Here is a 19616-nt window from a genome sequence, read left to right as displayed (position 1 = left end):
TTTATTCCGATATTGAGAAGATCACAGTTGCTAAACTAGGATAAATCAGATACCAATATTAAATGAACAATGGTTGAAGAGCCATTTGTAATGCTAGTGGGGTCAGTTATTAGATGGTGAAAGTTGGATGCTGACATAAAATTAAGCAGATTTCTGTACATTTTATTACCTTTTTCATTGTTAAAATCATGAAAGAGAAAAATTAGATCTCTGACAGATTATCCCACTTAAATGCTTCAAAGTTCCAACCTGTTATAAAAATCAGTGACATTTGGAGGACGATAGCAAACACCAATTCAATTTCAATTAATGTCATTTATATAACGCCAAATCACAACAAAGTTGCCTCAAGGCGCTTCACACAAGTACGGTCTAACGTTACCAATCCCCAGAGCAAACACACAGGCGACAGTGATAAGGATAAACACCCTCTGATGATTTAAGGAAGAAACCTCAAGCAGACCAGACTCAAAGGGGTGACCCTCTGCTTGGGCCACGCTACAGACACAATTGACAAAACAAATATACAGGAAATTTTGGGAGTCCATGCCAGTGCAGGATGGGAGGCCTGCAGAAGAAGACACCACTCCCATCTCTGGATGGAGCCGCACCTCAAACAAAGAGAAAAAACAACCAGGAGTAGCTTTCTCTTTGGCAGGTAGAGTTCAGTCCATCATACCTCAAGGTCACCATTGAGAACTATTTGTGGATTATATGCAATATCATCATGAACATAAGCACATCACCACCCTGCTCAGCGTGCCGCTCTCGTTGGAGCGACAACATACAGAATGTGTCTCTTCCCAGATAGATCTCTTTCAGTGCAGCTTCTTGTTCTGACTTTAACACAAAGTTAACACCCAAGTCTTTCATCGCCAACTGTAAATGGTAATCTATGGAAGCGTATTGCATTCACTGGATACAAAAAAAATTGACAGCTGATCTCATAATTACGAGAAAAGATCTCATAATTACAGGAAAAGATCTTGTAATTACGAGATCAGGATCTCGTAATTATGAGAAAAGATCAGGTGTCTAAATTATTTTATGCATATACTTCCGTACTTCCAGTCCCTCAGTAAAGAAACGGGCTGAGCTCAGCCAATGATAACACACTGCAATCAAACACAAAGTGTGGATTTTCGCCTGAAGTCCTCCCGGATGAATGTCAAGGGAGGACCACGGGGCGTCTTCCAGCTTTCACTCATACAGCCCCACTGACCACTGGGGGGGCTGACTCCCACCCCGGCGCATGCCAGTCTGTGGGCCCCGTGCCCCGCCTCGCTTTAGGAGTTTCATTCATCCAAGAATAGCTTAGGGGGAAATCCACACTTTTAGTGTGCCGTGGTGTGGATCACAGTGCAGTGTCGGAAGTTACAAATTGGCCGATTTTCGATTATGACTCAGGAATTCTCACGCTTGTCTTTACCGAGGGACTGGAAGTACGGAAGCACATTGTACGGAAGCGATTACACACACACACACACACACACAAGAAATAAATATAAATAAAAATAGCCTGATCTCGTAATTATGAGATCTTTTCTCATAATTATGAGATGTTTTCTTGTAATTACGGGATTCTGATGTCATAATTATGAGATTTTTCTTGTAATTAGGAGATCAGCGGTCAATTTAATTTTTTTATCTAGTGAATGCAATACTCTTCCGTAAATACACTTCCGTACGTACAAATACAGGATATCCAGAAACTGGATATTTGTTCGGCCAAAACGTGAGAGTCCACTTTTGGCTCACCATAAGCTAAGCTAGTGGCACGTGTGAGCGTATGGAACACCACCTGCTAAATGATTCCAGTGCTTACAAAGAAGATGATATTCTGGTATGGACACCTCAGATTTTGTGACTGTACGATTGAACCATGTTTCGGTCGCCTCTATTACCACAAACCCGGGACTTAGAAGCAATGACACGTAATTTATCCACCTTGGGCAGAAGGCTACAGGCATTAAAATGGGTGAAATGGAAGCCTTTCGACCTGAAGCTGTCACACTCATGTTCAGTATTCTCATCCACTGTCAGGACCAGGGGCTCATCAACAGACAATGAACTGGGATCAGGGCTGCCTGACCAGGACTCACATCGTGCACCTGGGGCAAACACTTTGGACAAGACGCTAGCTGACACATTGGTGTAAATCACAAGTCATGTCAGTTTCTGAAACTGTCCTGTCCTGTGCACCGGCAACATTTCCTGTATATTTGTTTTGTAATTTGGGTCACAGCATGGCCTAAGCAGAGGGTCACCCCTTTGAGTTTGGTCTGCTTGAGGTTTCTTCCTCAAATCATCAGAGGGAGTTTTTCCTGACCACTGTTGCCTGTGTGCTTGTTCTGGGGGTTGGTAAGGTTAGACCTTACTTGTGTGAAGCGCCTTGAGGTAACTTTGTTGTGATTTGGCATTATATAAATTAAATAAATTGAAAGTGAATTGGTGTTTGCTATCGTCCTCCAAATTGAATTGAATTGAAGGGTAACCTGACCTTACCACCCCTTCAAGCAAGCATATAGGCAACAGTGGTCAGGAAAAGCTCCCTTAAGTGTTTTTGAGGAAGAAACCTAAAGCAGACCAGACTCAGAGGGGTGACCAGCTACTTTGGCTATACTAACAAAAACCAGGTGAGCAAAATGCAGTCTCATCTCTTCTAAACATCTCCATGTTTGAATGAATTCATTAATTTTTATTTGCCCCGCACACACACACACACACACACACACACACACACACACACACACACACACACACACACACACACACACACACACACACACACACACACACACACACACACACACTTAACAAAAGAATCTCTCATAGTACAAAACAAAAGAAAACAAAAACTCATAAACAATTTCCCAGTTTTGTGCGGTCGAAATGGTACTGGCTTAAGCAAAAGCTTATAAACAAGTTGGTCATCTTGACCAAACATCTTGACCAAATGCCTTTCCATTCTTCATCCTCTTCATAGCTGTCCTCACATCATCCTTACGACCACATCACACTTCATCATTCACCTTCCAACCGTCTCTCTCATTTTCTTCATTCATCTGCTTAAAGTACACTCCCTCCACCTTCTCAACACACTCCTAGTTTGTCAACACGTGAGTCATCTTTTATCATTTTGACTAGAGGTGGGCGATACTGAGAATTTTGGTATTGATCCGATACCAAGTAAATACAGGCCCAGTGTCGCTGATATCAATACTGATACCGATACTTTTTCATATTTAAGCTTCATAGATCCAAAGGATCCAAAAGACCTAGGATAGAATTTCGCCAAACATTGTACGTGACAACAAAATACTTTATCGCAATCAACATTTTTGTTTAAAAAAATATCACTCAACACAATTTAAAATCTCCTGAGGTAGAGGGCTGACACACCACAATACGAGGGTGCGCTGCTCCGTGTTCTGTGACACAGCGGAGCGCTGCTCTTACAGACAGAGAGTAAACTTTGATGATTCTGCGTGCGCAGCCATCAGTGCGTGCAGGAGAGAAAAAAGCTTGAGTATCGATCTTTTTACACGAGGATCGTTCAATATCAATACCAGCGTTGGTATCGATATTATCGATATTAGGATCAATCTGCCCACCTCTAATTTTGACCTGCTGCACATGCTTTCCAGCTCAGTCCCTCTGTCTATTAGAGGTGGGCGGATCGAGCCTAATATTGATAACATCGATACCAATGCTGGTATTGATATTGAACGATCCTTGTGTAAAAAGATCGATACTCAAGCTTTTTTTTTTCTCTCCCGCACGCACTGACTGCTGCGCACGCAGATTCATCAAAGTCTACTCTCTGTAAGAGCAGCGCTGCGCTGTGTCACATGACATGGAGCAGTGCACCCTCCCCCCTCTGGTCTTTTGTTGTTGCGCCGTCACGTGGCTCAGTGGCACCAGCCAATTTTGTTGTGGTGTGTTAATTTTGTTGTATTGTGGTTTGTTAGCCCTCTACCTCAGGAGATTTTGTTTTAAGTTGTGTTGAGTGATTTTTTTAACAAAAATGTTGATTGTGATAATAAAGTATTTTGTTGTCACGTCCAATTTTTGGCGAAATTCTATCCTAGGTCTTTTGGATCCTTTGGATCTATGAAGCTTAAATATGAAAAAGTATCGGTATTGGTGTCGATATTGGTGATACTGGACTTGTATTTAATTGGTATCGGATCAATACCAAAATACCAATACCAATATTCCCCATCTCTACTGTCTATCATTTCTTCCCACCTTAGTGTTCTCTTATTCACTCTGCATCCCCGATCTTCATGCGTCATTGCTCTCTACTCCTTATGATTTCCTATACTTCCTCATTCCACCACCAAGTTTCCTTGTCTTCTTTCCTGTTCTCATTATTAAATAAATACTTTTTTAGTCTAGCCATTTTCCATTGCAAAATTTACAGAAAAAATAGGGATTTGTATCTTATCTGGCAACTACTGACGTAGTCTCGTGAGTGTACATTGTACTCTCGCGTTATTCAGGCGGTCAGTGCCTGGTAGGAATAATGGCCTCCTTCGTAGTAATGGCTCAAACGGAAAACAACACAAGAGGCATATCTGAGCGTTTTAGCTGACCGTGAGGACCGCTAATTACCGGGCACCCCCTCATACCCGGTTTTCAGAACGAATGGGTAGAGGGGGTTACGCCAAAGGACAAGAGAAGCGAAAGAGTCGGGGTGAAGGAGAAGGAAGATAAGGCTATTTTGATAGCTAGCGCTAGCTGTCAATACGACACCGGGAAGCAGAAGCCCGATTAGCTGAGAAACTCGGGAGGTTTGGAGCAAACGACTAAACGCTGGAGCGTGTGATCAAATAAAATATGAGCGGTCCGGGACAGGACAGCGAACCAGAGGCGAAAGTCCTTCTCATAAAGCGTCTTTACAGGTAAAATGATGAGGCTGTTTTGTCTAGCTAACTAACATTATTGTGCTGGCTAACGCTAACCGACCAGTGGATGACACTTCTCACCTAATTTGGGTTTATCGATAAACTTGCCTCTATAAAATCAGATTTTCCCGAGAATTAATGGTTAAACAAGTGGAACGTGAGCTTTTCAAATCATCATAGATTAACTAGGTGCTTTGCCAGCTGTCTTATTAAATGAAACAAAAAAGAGTGCTAACTTGTGCAATGTAGATGACATTTCTTATCTTGTAATGTTTAGCTCACAGTCGTATCTGTGCTGATGCTTTCTGTTGCTGCCCAGAACTGTTGTGGAGTGTGTACATAAGCTGGATGGCATCATCGGTAGCAAAGCATCCTACAGAGAGGTCTTCAAGCCAGAGAACATCAGCCTTCGTAACAAGTAAGTTCAGCTGTGTCCTTGTGTCAGACGAAAGGCATGATCAATTATGGACTCTGTCCGCATAATTACGAATTGTCTACACAGCCTCACCAGTGGATACAAATTGCTAAAGCTCTATTTGTAAGGGATTAACTTTACCACAGTCTGTAATAAGCAATTTTGTAATATTCTGCACACAAAGATTTGACACGTATGATGATCGCATTATTCTCTGATTTGGCATCTATTATTATCAGGCTTTTCGAATTCTGGTAGAGAACTTTGTAGACACAATGCTCGATGAGGGGAAATGTTGGAGTGTTTATATAATGCATTGAATGACTTTTTAAGAGCATGGACTCTTAAAAACAGCAAAATGAGGAATTGCACGGGTTAGGGTTTTTAGTCACCTGTACCAACATGAACCTTTATGAGAGCCAGTTTGCACAGAATGACATGCAAAAATATGCACGACTTATGCAAAATCTGACCCCACCTACAGGTGAAAAAGACTTAACATAGAGTCTATACCATTCAGGTGGAAGCTCTTTTCTTATTTAATCTACATTTTTAAAAGGATAGACACTGATATAAATGCTATTCATGCTTCGTTCACATTAGCTATAAGCAGGACATGGTGAAGAGTCACCCAGTTTTAATCAGGTAACATGAGAGATTTGTGTAAAATAAACAGAGGAATTAATCCTGTACCTCACAAAAAGTTAACTTTTAAGCTGACATCAGAGCCAGCAATTACTGTTTTAATGTAATGTTGTGCAAAACAGTGCATCTTTCAAGGAAGTAAATTATTGTCTGTGTAGGAAAATGTTCAAAAAGCTGATTGACAAGACAAAATAAACATCTCACCTCTGATCTGAAAGGACGGCTTAACAGTAAGTGGGTTGAAACAAGGAAATTTGTTCCATGTAATGGTGTGATTTTGCAGAGAAATTTGTTGAATTTTCAATTTAATGGAAGCGCTCGGTGTTTTGTTTATATTGCATGACCTGTGACCCACAAGTGTAAGGGATAGCTTTGTACGTGCACAGTGGTAACTACGAAATTGCTTATATTTGTGAACAACTTGCATTGCATAAAATGTAGGGGTTGACTGATATCACTTTTTAAGGGCTGATACCGCTTATCGACAAGGTTTGGAAGGCGATACCAATATTTGAGGCTGATATTTCCCTGCAATAAAAAATTAGTATAACATATTGTTAACACAAAATTTCCTTTAAAATGTTTTGCATCGTATGTTTACTTGACAGAACCTTTCAACATGACCTTCATACAAAAAGTGCAAGGACCTACAAATAACATTATTATGAAGATGAACAAATAAATCATTACAGCCGACACAGCTCCAGTCTGCATACTGCTGTCTTTTTCTATGCCAGTCTGTGGAACAGCACTAACAGGTTGAATTTTTGATGTCTAACAAATCAACTAGTAATGTCGGAGGGACTTTTCTCCAAACCAGAAAGCAGTGATTCATATTTAAAGAGTAGTATGGGCTAACAGCCCCGCAGTGCCTGAAGTTAGGGGCCATTGGCTTGATATGATGGGCCCTTCACACCCATCAGTGGGCAAAATAAACTAAAGTAATTCAAGATTTGTGATGTTTTGTAATCTACTGTCAAAGACAGAACATGAGGTAATTTAACTTAGATATGTCACATAGGTTATGTTTCTTTTGTAGTTCATATCATTTTATGTTGTGTGTAGATCGTAAATAGTGTTTAAAAGGTTAAAAACATTGATATTTGATGGACATAGCATTTCCTCTCTTCTTCAGAAATGACACAGTAGCTTTAATCCATTGAAGCAGAGAGTTGTATCAGGCAGCTTTTCTGTCATCTTCACAGTTTTTTTTTTCTTTCATTTTTGAGTGGGATAGAATTATTATTATTATTTTATTTTAGTTTTTTTTACAATGTAACCCCTTTAACAATGGCCTTATATGAACAAGAGCTGAACCCGTACGGATTTTATTGTGAAATTTGCGCTTTAAAGGTTGAAATCTGGATTAAAAACTTTCTGAATCATAGTTTTTCACACTTTACTGTTTAACTAAGTGAGGCTGTGTGCTGAAGACTGATTGTTTAAGGTTGTTAAGTTGCTCTGCTGCTTTAAAGAGCATTTAGTGCTAAAGTCCGCTGTTTACACAAATGATCATGTGATTGTTTGTAATCAGTAAATAGTTTGCATAGTTTGGAAACAGTTCCATGAAAACTATTAACTTTTGTTTTCATGTGAAAATGAGTGAATTCCCTCTGTCCCCCTTCCCCACAGGAAAAACTGTCTTTGCAGTTTTCTTCTCCTTTGAGCAAACAAGGAGCTTTTTGGAAGCACAAAGCCTTTAAACTGTAAAATCAGTTGTTAATTTCTGAATGTAATGGCAGCTACGGACACAGGAGGCACTCTGGATTATTTAATGAAGGATTTTGATGGAGTTTTTTTCCACTCAGACGGAAAGAGATGCTGCTTTCAGCTGTACTCTTTCTCTTTGTGCTGCAAAGCACAGTGCTCTGGCCTCACGGAATGCTAAAGTTGCTGATTGGCGATGTCTTTTTAAAAAATGTACATGTGAGGGCTTAACACCCATTACTACATAGGATGGCATTAAAATTGAGGATGGCCTACTAGTTGTTCCAGTAATATCAAATATTTTGTGTCTGCTACCTACAGCCTGCATGTAAAGTCTCAAAGCTAAACCTACTTCTAGACATCTTATATATGCTATTCTGGAACCACCCCTAAATCCAAACAGTCCAATGAGGGATTTTGAAGTTGCGATAGAGCAGTGCCTACGCGCATGAGTGATAATGTCACAACTCTGTCCGGTTAGGGACACGCGGTTTCATTCAACAACAAGAACTGTCGAGAAACTTTCTGGTCACTATTTGGAGTTGTGTGGGGGTAGGAATAGCCTTTTGAATGCTTGAATAATGATGTCAGTCATCAAATAATAGTGAAAACATGTTCATTGCGCCCAGAATGTTGGTATTTTGGCCATTGAACTTTCCTAGCAACGAATATAAAGCCCCGGTCACATGGTACTAACGAAGGACACCAAAGCCAAAACGAAACAAGAAATCTGGGCTTGCGTTGACTTTCGAAGACATCATTTACCGGTGTCCAGTTTCGATCAGTCAGCCGCTCCATGAGGCATCCTAACAACAGATTGGTTAGCCACTCCGTGAGGTGTCATAGCAACGGATCAGTTAGCCGCTCCGTGAGGCATCATAACAATGGATTGGTTAGCCGCTCCGTGAGGCGTCATGACAACGGATCGGTTAGCCGCTCCGTGAGGCGTCATGACAACCGGGAGTGACTATTGACTTGGTGGCTGGGCACCCACAGTCAAAGTTTACCATTCACCCAGCTGCTGTCTCTCTCTGGCTGGTGTGAGGGGTTCAGCACTCCTCTCACACCAGGACCACACTGACGAACAGTCTCTGAAAGAACCTCCTCAGCAGACGTCTGTCACTCTTCTGTTTTTTTCCCGCAGACTCGCAGACTGAGTGTTTCGCTTTTTAATTTTCTTTTTTTTTTGGAGAACACACAGTGCTTCACAAACACAGTAACTGGCCCATAACAACCGATCGGTTAGCTGTGAGGCATCATAACAAGCTGTTGTTTCTAATGATGCCAAACACGCAAGCGAGAAGCTCACTAACCGGATGTCTTGGAAGCGCAAATTGAAAATTGTCCATTGTCAACCCCACTGAGGTCCTCAGTCTGGGTCTCATTAACATAAGGTCACTGTCCTCAAAATCATTGTTGATTAATGATGTAATTATGGATCACCACTTAGATATGATTGGGTTAGCTTTGTGAAACCTGGCTTCAACCTACAGATGTCCTCCACTTAAATGAGGCCTGCCCACTGATGTACACATTCAAGTCACATCCCTCATGATGCGAAGCAAGGTGGGGGTGTTGCTCTTATTTATTGATATCGGTTTAGTTTATCAGCTGTTGGGGGTCATAAATAAATGTAGTTCATTTCAACATTTGATTCTCCGCTTTGCCCACGATACTACATATAGCCAAGGTCACAAGAATAAAAATCAGTCATATTACTTTGTCACTGTATATAGGTCCCCTGGGCCATACTCTGAATTCTTAGATGAATTTGGTGAGTTTATCTCTAACTTGTCAACTAGTGCAGATAACATTCTGATTGTTGGTGACTTAAACATTCATATAAATAAGCCTTCTGGTCCCCTCTGCAAATCATTTATGGAAATTATAGATGTATTAGGATTCCAGCAATGCATTCAGAATTTGACACACATTAGTGGAAATACCCTGGATTTGGTTGTCACAAGCTTTATTGCTGTCACAGATATTGACATTATGACTCTTGCCATAGTTGTAGGCAGAAATTGAACTTTTGGGAGTCCCAAAAAAAAAAAAAAAAAATCAGGGTGTCCAAAATTTTAGGTGCCCACCAGCATTGCGCATAACCAACTCGCAGGGGGAGGGGGCGGTCCGGGGGGCCTCCTCCATGAAAATTTTGAAAAAAATTGTGCCTCGAGTACCCCCACGTACATGTACAGTTTTAAAGATGGAGCGGATTTCTGCACTTCCAAAATATCACAAAACCACAAAAAAAAAAAAATAAATATTTGGAGTCAGTCGGGTTCAGGGGTCTGCATCCTTTACTGTCAAAAGAGCCATTTTTCACTCGTCTTCCACAAATAAAATTATTCTCGAGCCACAAAACATATTTGACTTTTAAAATGAACGAATAAAGATGACACATCTTATAATGTTTTTTCTGTATACACTTCAGCTACGTATATTTTTAATTGTTCTTTTTGTTTTGTTTTTTTTTTTTTTACAAACCCAAATCAGAAAAGTTTGGAGAATATGAAAAATGTGGCAGTGGAGGACACGTAATGATCCTGACATTTACTTGGACTTCTATTTCTGTAACTGCAGACTGTATGAAACCAACATATTTCATGTTTTGTGAGGTCATCTTTATTTTTATTTATTTTGTTTTAATGTATATCCATTCCTACATTTAAGGCCTGCAGCATTTTCCAAGAAGAAAAAGGTTTGGACAAGGTACTTTACTCTAAATGTAAGAATTAATTAATCATTTTTACAGCCAGTTTCTTGAGAAATGTCAGGGGATGAATACATGAGCATTTCCAACTAACTGAATGTTTCTTAGATTTTACTTACATCAATCATTCAGAAATAAAAACAGTGCGGTACTTTATGGTAAATCTGTGTCAGGTAGGCAGTTCTCAAAAACTAAATGTCCATGCTGGAAGAAGACAAGTGAGGGAAGCCATCAAGACACAACTCTGGAAGTTTTTTTTTTTTTTTTTTTTGGCTTCTGTTGGTGTGAGTGGAAAAACTAGGAATAGTGCAACATTTTTATTTATATCTTCATTTTATATATAGTCCCAAGTTTTTCTGATTTGTGGTTATTTTCTTTTGCATTTCTGTAATTACAGAACTGCTATAAAGAAAAGTGTTAACATTTTATTGTTTTTGTAAAACTGTGTAGAACAAAAGCAAACACCAAGCTCTTATCAAGAAAGAAAAAACTGAACAATGCAGACTGATTTGACTCATGATTTTTGAAAATAATAAGAGGTAACTTAATCTGAAATAAATGAAAGGCAGAGCTGCAGCCTAAAAACTTTGAAAAACAACAAAAATCAGCAGCTTGTATTTTTGTTCAGACTAGAGTTAATTTCCTCTTTCTTTCCTCCTCCTCAGTCACGTTTTGTGCTCGAACGTAAAACAACTGCTTTAAGCCATCTAAAATAAATATCTTTGGAAAATAGCTTATTAAAGTTCACAGTTCTCACCTGCTTTGTGATTTCTGCTTCTGAACATCACTGCAGAGTTTCTCCACATCAGGTTTTTTTATACACGTATTTGTGATTTTTATAACGTGTATTCATATATTGTCATGTTTAAGGAATTTTGACCATTTATTTCATCTCATAATTTCAGTATAACTGTCACCAACACGCGCACATGGTGTGAACATGACCTACTGTCAGAACCGTCCAGGATGTGATAAAGGCAGCGCCACAGTTTTGTTGCTTTTATTAATGTGTTGCTCCACTCTACTCGACGTGCGCTCTCTCCATGCACTGACTGAAGCAGTTCATACCCCTCCCTCCTCGCAGCGAGCCGACTCACACAAACACACAGACAGCTCCAGCGATCGGACTCAGTCCTAATTTTAGACAGCTTTAAACAAGCCACTCACTATTTTTTCAGCCATCTTTTTTGAAAATTGACCACCCAAATGACGGCAGGACAGCTCGCTGCCTAATAACTTGTCTCTTACATCAGTGGTCTCTGATCACTCACTTATTAAGTTTACAGTTTCACTGATGTGTTTAGTGGAACAACAACCTTATTTATCATTGCGGCGACACATCAGCTCCTCAACTATGGCTGAACTCGAAGCAAGACTGCTAATATCTTAGTTTCACATGTGGAAAATGCCCAATCAGTAGACAGTTAAACTCAGCGCTCAAAACTACACTCAACATCGTTCCATCTTTGTTAAAACCGCACCCCCCCCACCCCCCAAACACAGTCACCTTGGTTCAATGATTACTTGCGTGACCTCGAAGCATAAGGCAAGAGGTCTAGAATGGAAATGGCGTAGTTCAAGATTTGACGTATTCCACCTTGCGTGGTGTGATGCTATCTTGGTCTATAAGCATGCACTACTGGCTACAAATCAGGCCTATTACTCTGATTTGATAAGCAAAAACAAGCATAACTCAAAAGTTTTTGTTTGATACGGTGGCAATGCTTATTCATGGACAACCACCTGTAGTTCGCTCTCCTTTTACAGCACAAGATTTTTTAAGATGGGCTTACACTGTGCGAGTTTTGGCCCTTTTTCAGCCGATTTTTCACTAGTGCGAGAATTTTTTGGATCGCGCAGAGTTTCAGCTTAATCGCGTGTCCTGCATCGTGTAGTATATACGGAGTAACGAGCTGCGTTTAACATCTCATGACCATCTCCCGATGGGCAGTCATATGGTCCGATGAAAATCAAACCTGTTTGATATTCTGGTCGGCCGTCGTGAGGGTATCCCGCTGCTGAAGTGCTACAAGTGTCCAACCTCTCACACTGTGCATGTGCAAACACCAATGCAGAATTGGAGAGAGCATAAACAGTGACCATCTCTTTGGTAGAGCAGCTTCTGTTTCTTTTTTCCCCCCTTTCTTCAACTCATGTAAAGTCTTGTATTTTTTTTTTTTCTTTGATGGCTCCCATCGAGAGTTTTTGTAAAAATAAGAAATGTAAATAAAGTTTGAAGAAAAAAAAAAAAAGCTTCTGTTTACGTTTTGCTTCTGGAAACACGAGTCCGATGTGTGGTTTTTGAACGTACAATGTGAGTAGTCAGATCACATCAGAGCCTCGGGCCGTATAGTGTGAGAACATAAATCATGCACTCTGAACTTTTACACCGTGCAGTTTTGTCATACAGTTTGAGCTGGAGCCAAATACGATTGAAAATATCGTACAGTGTCTGCCCAGCTTTAGATCATTTCGGGAAGAAGATAGTGGACATTAGGTAAAACATATCCCACCATGCCTCAGCTAAGCCACTACACCCTGCTATCAAGATGCGTGTCATCACTGAGGTATTACCTAGATTTACAGAATTTGATAGTATCTCACTAGGTGTGCTGATGAAACTTGAAGCATCTACTAAAAGCACAACCTGTTTATTTGATCCTATTCCAGCAAAACTGTTTAAGGACCTTTGGCCCACTCTTGGGCCCAGTGTGCTAGAAATTATTAATCTCTCATTAACTTCTGGATCTGTTCCTGAATGTTTCAAATCTGCAGTGATTAAACCACTACTTAATATATCTAATCTTGACCCTAGTATATGGAAAAACTATAGGCTGATATCAAATCTATCATGTTGCTCTAAAATTCTGTTAAAGGTGGTTTCACAGCAGCTCATGGACTATCTTACTGAGAATAATCTTTCTGAGCCACTGCAGTCAGCTTTTGGAAAATATCATTCCACAGAGACAGCTCTCACTAAAGTGGTGAATGATCTTCTGCTTGCAGTTGATACGGGCACCACTACGGTTCTGCTGCTGTTAGATCTCAGTGCTGTATTTGATACTGTGGATCACCATATTCTACTCGATTAACTGGAGGATCATTTTGGGATTACTGGATTTACCCTTGCATGGTTGACATCATACCTGACCACTCATTCTCACTATATTTTGTACAACAACACTACCTCTAACCTTATTGACATGAAATTTGGGGTTCCACAGGGGTTCATCTTAGGCCCCCTGCTTTTCTCCCTTTATATAGCTCCCCTTGGCCACATATTGTGGCATTTTGGGATGACTTTTCATTGCTATGGTGATGATACTCGGTTATACATGCTGATAACTGCTGGTAATCTCATCCACATAAAAACCTTAGAAGATTGCCTTGCATCAGTGAGAAGCTGGATGCCTAGCAATTTCCTGTTTTTATCGGCATCAATTTGACCAGCTAACAATTAGCCTAGGCTCATGTGACATAACACCACACTGACAAAGTGGATGCCTAGCAATTTCCTGTTTTTATCGGCATCAATTTGACCAGCTAACAATTAGCCTAGGCTCATGTGACATAACACCACACTGACAAAGTGGTGTAATTTGTCCTTTGACCTCCATTGTCCTTTGACCTCCACATTAGAGATATTACGAAGACTGCTTTCTTCCACCTGCAAAATATAGCGAAGATTTGTCCCATCATGTCTATGGCTGATGCTGAGACCCTGATTCATGCATTTGTTTCTTGCAGATTGGACTACTGCAGTGTTCTGTTTTTTGGTTTACTACAGTCCAGTATTAGGGGTCTCCAATTGGTTCAAAAAGCTGCTGCCAGACTTTTGACAGGAACCATTTTGTTGTCTCTTCACTGGCTTCCTGCCTCTGTGAGATAAGATTTTAAGGAACTGCTATTAACCTATAAAATTATTCACGGACTAGTACCTCCCTACGTAGCTGACCTAATTAAACCATACGTACTGGCCAGGGCTGTGTGTTCTCAGGGCGCAGGACTACTTTGTGTCACTAGGGTGAATAAGAAGTCTGTGGGTCACAGAGCTTTCTCTTATCGTGCCCCTGTTCTGTGGAATGATCTCCCTGCACCAATAAAACAGTCAGATTCTGTAGAGACTTTCAAGTCCAGAATTAAGACGCACTTATTTTCTCTTTTGTATGGCTCGCATACTGGCATAGTGTAGTACTGTCCTTCCAACCCTTTTAAATTGATTTTATTAGTAAACTGAGCGGGTCATGGGCTCAGCTTTATCTAAAGTCTGGGTCTTACAGTGAAGCTTTGGACTAGTGGGCGGTGATCATGTTAGCATTGCTTCTGTTTTTCTTGTTGCTTAATGCTGACAAATTATACCTTATTTGTTGTCTTTCTGCCGCCTCATTCTGTTTTTATTTCCCTCTGTTTAAGGTGCGGCTCCATCCAGAAGTGGGAGTGGGCATCTTCTTCAGCAAGCCTCCCGTCCAGTGTAGAAGCATGGACTTCCAAAATTTCCTGTATATTTGTATTGTCAACTGTGTCGGTAGCATGGCCCAAACAGAGGGTCACCCCTTTGAGTCTGGTCTGCTTGTGGTTTCTTCCTCAAATTATCAGAGGGAGTTTTTCCTTACCACTGTCACCTGTGTGCTTGCTGTAGGGTTTGCTAAGGTTAGACATTACTTGTTTGAAACACCTTGAGGCAGCTTTGTTGTCATATTTGCTGTTATAAATGGTCAGTACCGATATCTGCAAAAATGCTTTTCACTTTATATAGGCTTTGAAGGATTACTGTTTGCAGGATTACGTCAGAACTACTGCCTGGATTTTGACGAAATTTTTAAACAGATACATGTTAGGTCATGGAACACTCCATTAAATTTTGGAGGTGATCTGGATCCGGTGATCTGGTGTATGCTCCCAGGCTTCACTTGTCATCTGATAGAATCCCCATTCAATCAGTGAATTTTGATGTTGTGTAAAATTGAATGCAGCCCATTCAGCTTTCCTCTTTGGTATACACAACTTATTATTGATTTGTTTTTCACATTTTTATAATAAGCTGTCACAATGGTTTGGTGCATTATGATGTTTTGGCAGCTTTTTCTAAAAGTTGCAGTGTACGTTGTAAAGGTAAAAAGTAAGTCCCTTCAGCTTCTCCATTGTTTTTTTACATTTCACATTTTGTTATATTCCAGTCTTATTGTAAAATGGATGAAATTCATCCTGAAAACTCTACACACCATACCCATAATGACAGTATGGTTGTTTTTATTTTGTATTTATTTTAGGTTTTTGCAAATTAAAAAACAAAACAACTAAGAAATCACATACGCGTATACATAAATATTCACAGCCTTTGCCATGAAGCTTAAAACTGAGCTCAGGTGCATCCTGTTTCCACTGATAATCCTTGAGAGGTTTGTACATCTTAATTGGAGTTGACTTGGTGTAAATTCAGTTGATTAGACATGATTTGGAAAGGCACACACCTGTTTACTTATATAGTGCATCCAGAAAGTATTCACAGCGCTGCACTTTTCCACATTTTTTTTTTAATGTTACAGCCTTATTTCAAAATAGATGAAATGCATTTTTTCAGAATTCTACACACAATACCCCATAATGACAATGTGAAAAAAGTTTTTATGAGATTTTTTTCAAATTTATTTAAAATGAAAAGTAATCACATAAGTATTCACAGCTGTGGCCAAGAAGCTCCTTAGTCAGGGAGGTGGCTTGATTGGCTGCACACCTGATTGAAGTAATAAGCTTGCAGTTGAGCAAGGAGAGATGGAAAATATGTAGTTTGGGTGGTCCTTAAGGAGCGGTTTGAGAATCACTGCCTTAAACCTGTAACATGATTATTCCGAGCTTTAACAATGCTTTCAACAGTGTTAGTTGTGCAGTAGTTGTATGACAAACCGTTTGACCTCTCGTCACGTAGTCTGATCATGGTACAAATCCAGTACATCATCTGTATTTGAAAGTGGTAGAAGCGATATTGTTCCTTCATAGCTGTACTTTTCTGTATGAAACTGAAACTATGCTGACTCATTTTCTCACTTGGTGTCATAGCGATGACTGTTTACATGATTTCAGGTTGAGGGAGCTCTGTGTGAAACTGATGTTTCTCCACCCCGTTGACTATGGTCGTAAGGCAGAGGAACTACTGTGGAGGAAGGTTTACTATGAGGTCATCCAGGTTATCAAGACCAACAAGAAGGTAAGGTTTTATTGTTTTATAAATGGCTATCTCATCTCACCTTGTCACCTACCAAGTTATATGTTGGTAGCTGGTTGCCACTTGAAAGTCATCACAACATTGACCATTGTGTGGACGTTGTTGTGTAAAACACTTTGTAGAATACCTGCATTACTTGGGTTATTGTATTAGGTTTTTCATTTCACTTCATTCCGCAAACCTGGCAGTGTTCCTGCCTTTGTCTGCAGTTGGACCAATGGAGGAAATCTGTTAAGCCGCGGTCCCACTGAATAATGAAGGATGAAGAAGCAGCCACGCACCCTGTTTTTTTTTTTTGTTTCGAGTGTTTCGGCAGTATAGTGGCTCAGAGTGGCTCTTAGAGACATTATCTTCAGTTAACGAGGCTCCTCTCTGAGCGTGGTGCTAATTTCAAGATGTTCAAAATTTAGCAATAGCAGCGTGGCGCAGTTTGTGTTCAAGTTACTGCGACGGCTTAGAGGCATTTGCGTGGTGCTTACGAGTCTGCAAAAAGTCCGTTATCCGTGCGCCTGGCACCTTCGCAGGACCTGAGAGGCTATTTTTGGAACAGCTCTCCTCTTGCGCACACAATTCCACCTGCTCTGTGCGCTGGACTCTATATAAAATAATTATTTTGTAGTGGATTAATCATTTTCTGTCAAACCTTGGATGCTGAAAACACCTCTTCTAGAATCAGAGGACTGTTTCATCTGGACGCTTTTTTTTCCCTCTCTTTCCTGCTCCATGTGGGATGTATTTTGAATAGCTTAAGGTAATTACTTTTAATGTTTTTTATAGCTTGATAAAACAGTTCCTTGCTGTAAAAGTATGTCTGTATGTTGATGTATGTTGATTTAATATCTTGTTAATGGATCACATGAGCTCCGCTGTGTGTGCGCAATGACGCAGGACCTGAGAGGCTATTTTTGGAGCGGCTGTCTTGCGCACACAATTCCACCTGCTCTGCGTTGGACTCTATATAAAATAATTATTTTGTAGCGGATTAATAATTTTCTGCCAAACCGTGGATGCTGAAAACACCTCTTCTAAAATCAGCGGACTGTTTCATCTGGACGCTTTTTTTTTTTCCTCTCTTGCCTGCTCCATGTAGGATGTATTTTGAACAGCTTAAGGTAATTATTTTTAATGTTTTTTATAGCTTGATAAAACAGTTCCTTGCTGTAAAAATATGTCTGTATGTAAAAGTATGTTGATTTAATATCTTGTTAATGGATCACGAGCTCCGCTGTGTGTGCGCACTGACGCAGTGACTCATCATCATGCTTCAAACGAGCATTTAGGCAGAACGCCAGCTCACAAAAGAATGATATTTCAGTCAATATTGGACGAACACAAAGTTAAAATTTGGGTGACTGCGTGAAAGTGGATGTGTTTTTAAAGCCATGGAAGATAACCCCAGTGGAGCAGCTAAGAGGAGGAGCTGTGTGGCAACACAGGTGGAGAGCGCGTAAAAGAACGATTTTGAAGACATAACACAAAGTTAAAAGTTGTATCATGATAACTTGTAAGCTGCGGAAGAAATAAAGAAATATATATATATATTATTATTATTATTATAATTTTTTTTTTTGAGAATGATCTACAGGTGTATATAATAAAACGGCCACCTCATTCTGTATGCAAAACGGCACTGCACGCAAAAGAGTGCTTTTGCAGAAATAAACGGACGAACACAAAGTTAAAAGTGGATTCATGTTGTAAAAATGATTGTGTTTAAAGCCAAGGAAAAAATAAAGCCAGCAAGCCACGGATGGAAAGGAAGCCACTTAGAAAGCGCACAGAGGCGGCTGTCCATGAAAGGACAACAGCAGCGCGCGCGCAGAGGAGCGGTTTTGCAGAAATAAACGGACAAACATAAAGTTTTGTGTGTTTAAAGCGCAGAGAGCCCCGGAGCCAGCGAGGAGCACAGAGGCGGCTCTCCAGGAACCCGTGGTTCGGGTCTAGCTGGTCTGGTGCATTACAGGTGGACAGCAGCCTGGTGCACAGCGCACAACTGCTGAACTGTGCTGGAGTGTCTATTTTTGGACTGTGTTTAAAAAAAAAAAAAAAAAAAAAAAAAAAGAAGGGACATCTTTAAATGCTGCTGTGAATCTGTGAATTGAAAACCCACGCTTTGAAGGGACCAGGTGTGGGAGGGCTGGAGGTTTGGACCAAACTCGCGCCAACATGGCATTATCATGGCGCTATCGTGGCACTACGTGGATTAGTGTGGCTGATGCGAGCCATTCGAGGCTGTAATGACAGGTCGGTCGTGGCTCACTAGAGGCTTCTATGCGGCACATGCGGGGTACAGAGAGGCACATAGTGGCACCTTCATAGTGGATACGTGATAGATCAAAACGTGGGTCATTCTTCAAATAATCACCCCACACCCATTCGTGGCTCCTTCTTCAGCCTTCATTATTCGGTGGGACCGAGGCTTTATATATGTTTGACCCAATATGTTCACCAGTTGAATGTTTATCTGGAGTTTCACTAAGTTTGTACTTTTTAATAGCAATTCCCTCCATCATAGTGCAAAGATAAAAGGTTTTAGGCAGTAGTAAAAGTAAAAAGTAAAACATATGCGCTCTCTGTCCTCCACTATAGCACATCCACAGTCGCAGTGCTCTGGAGTGTGCTTACCGAACACACCTGATTGCTGGTGTTGGTTTCTACCAACATCTATTGCTCTACATCCAGTCACATTACCAGCTGGAGTTGCAAGACTGCATTGACTGGACCCATGTTACAGACCCATTGATTGGTATGGTACAAATACACAAAGCACCTTTTTTGTAAATTTTTCAATCAAATATTAAACAGCACATCTGCTTATCCATGGATGCTATGCACTTGACACTGTAAGAAAGTACAGTCTATAGAGACCTTTGCAACACTGTTTATAATGTAATTTTATTTTTTATTTGTATTGAATATTATGTTAGCAAGTATAATAATAATAATACATTTTATTTGAAGGTGCCTTTCTTGACACTCAAAGACACCGTACAGTAAAACTCA

At 40.3% G+C, this 19616-nt stretch overlaps 1 protein-coding gene across 1 annotated transcript in view; it reads left to right on the top strand.

Moving 5' to 3' along the window:
* Positions 1-4486: 4486 nt before the first annotated feature.
* The window catches only part of smg5 (SMG5 nonsense mediated mRNA decay factor), a 77669-nt gene continuing 62539 nt past the window's right edge, over positions 4487-19616 (top strand). Inside the window, exons 1-4 of the mRNA XM_034174251.1 lie at positions 4487-4907; positions 5230-5328; positions 16472-16595; positions 19203-19359. Of these exons, the coding sequence (XP_034030142.1) occupies positions 4843-4907; positions 5230-5328; positions 16472-16595; positions 19203-19359 (445 nt within the window). The 5' untranslated portion in view covers positions 4487-4842. The remainder of the gene's footprint in view (positions 4908-5229; positions 5329-16471; positions 16596-19202; positions 19360-19616) is intronic.

This window comes from Thalassophryne amazonica, chromosome 7 (assembly GCF_902500255.1).
Source record: "Thalassophryne amazonica chromosome 7, fThaAma1.1, whole genome shotgun sequence".
In the NCBI taxonomy this organism is placed as follows: domain Eukaryota; kingdom Metazoa; phylum Chordata; class Actinopteri; order Batrachoidiformes; family Batrachoididae; genus Thalassophryne; species Thalassophryne amazonica.
This window is presented reverse-complemented; position numbering and strand designations above follow the sequence as displayed.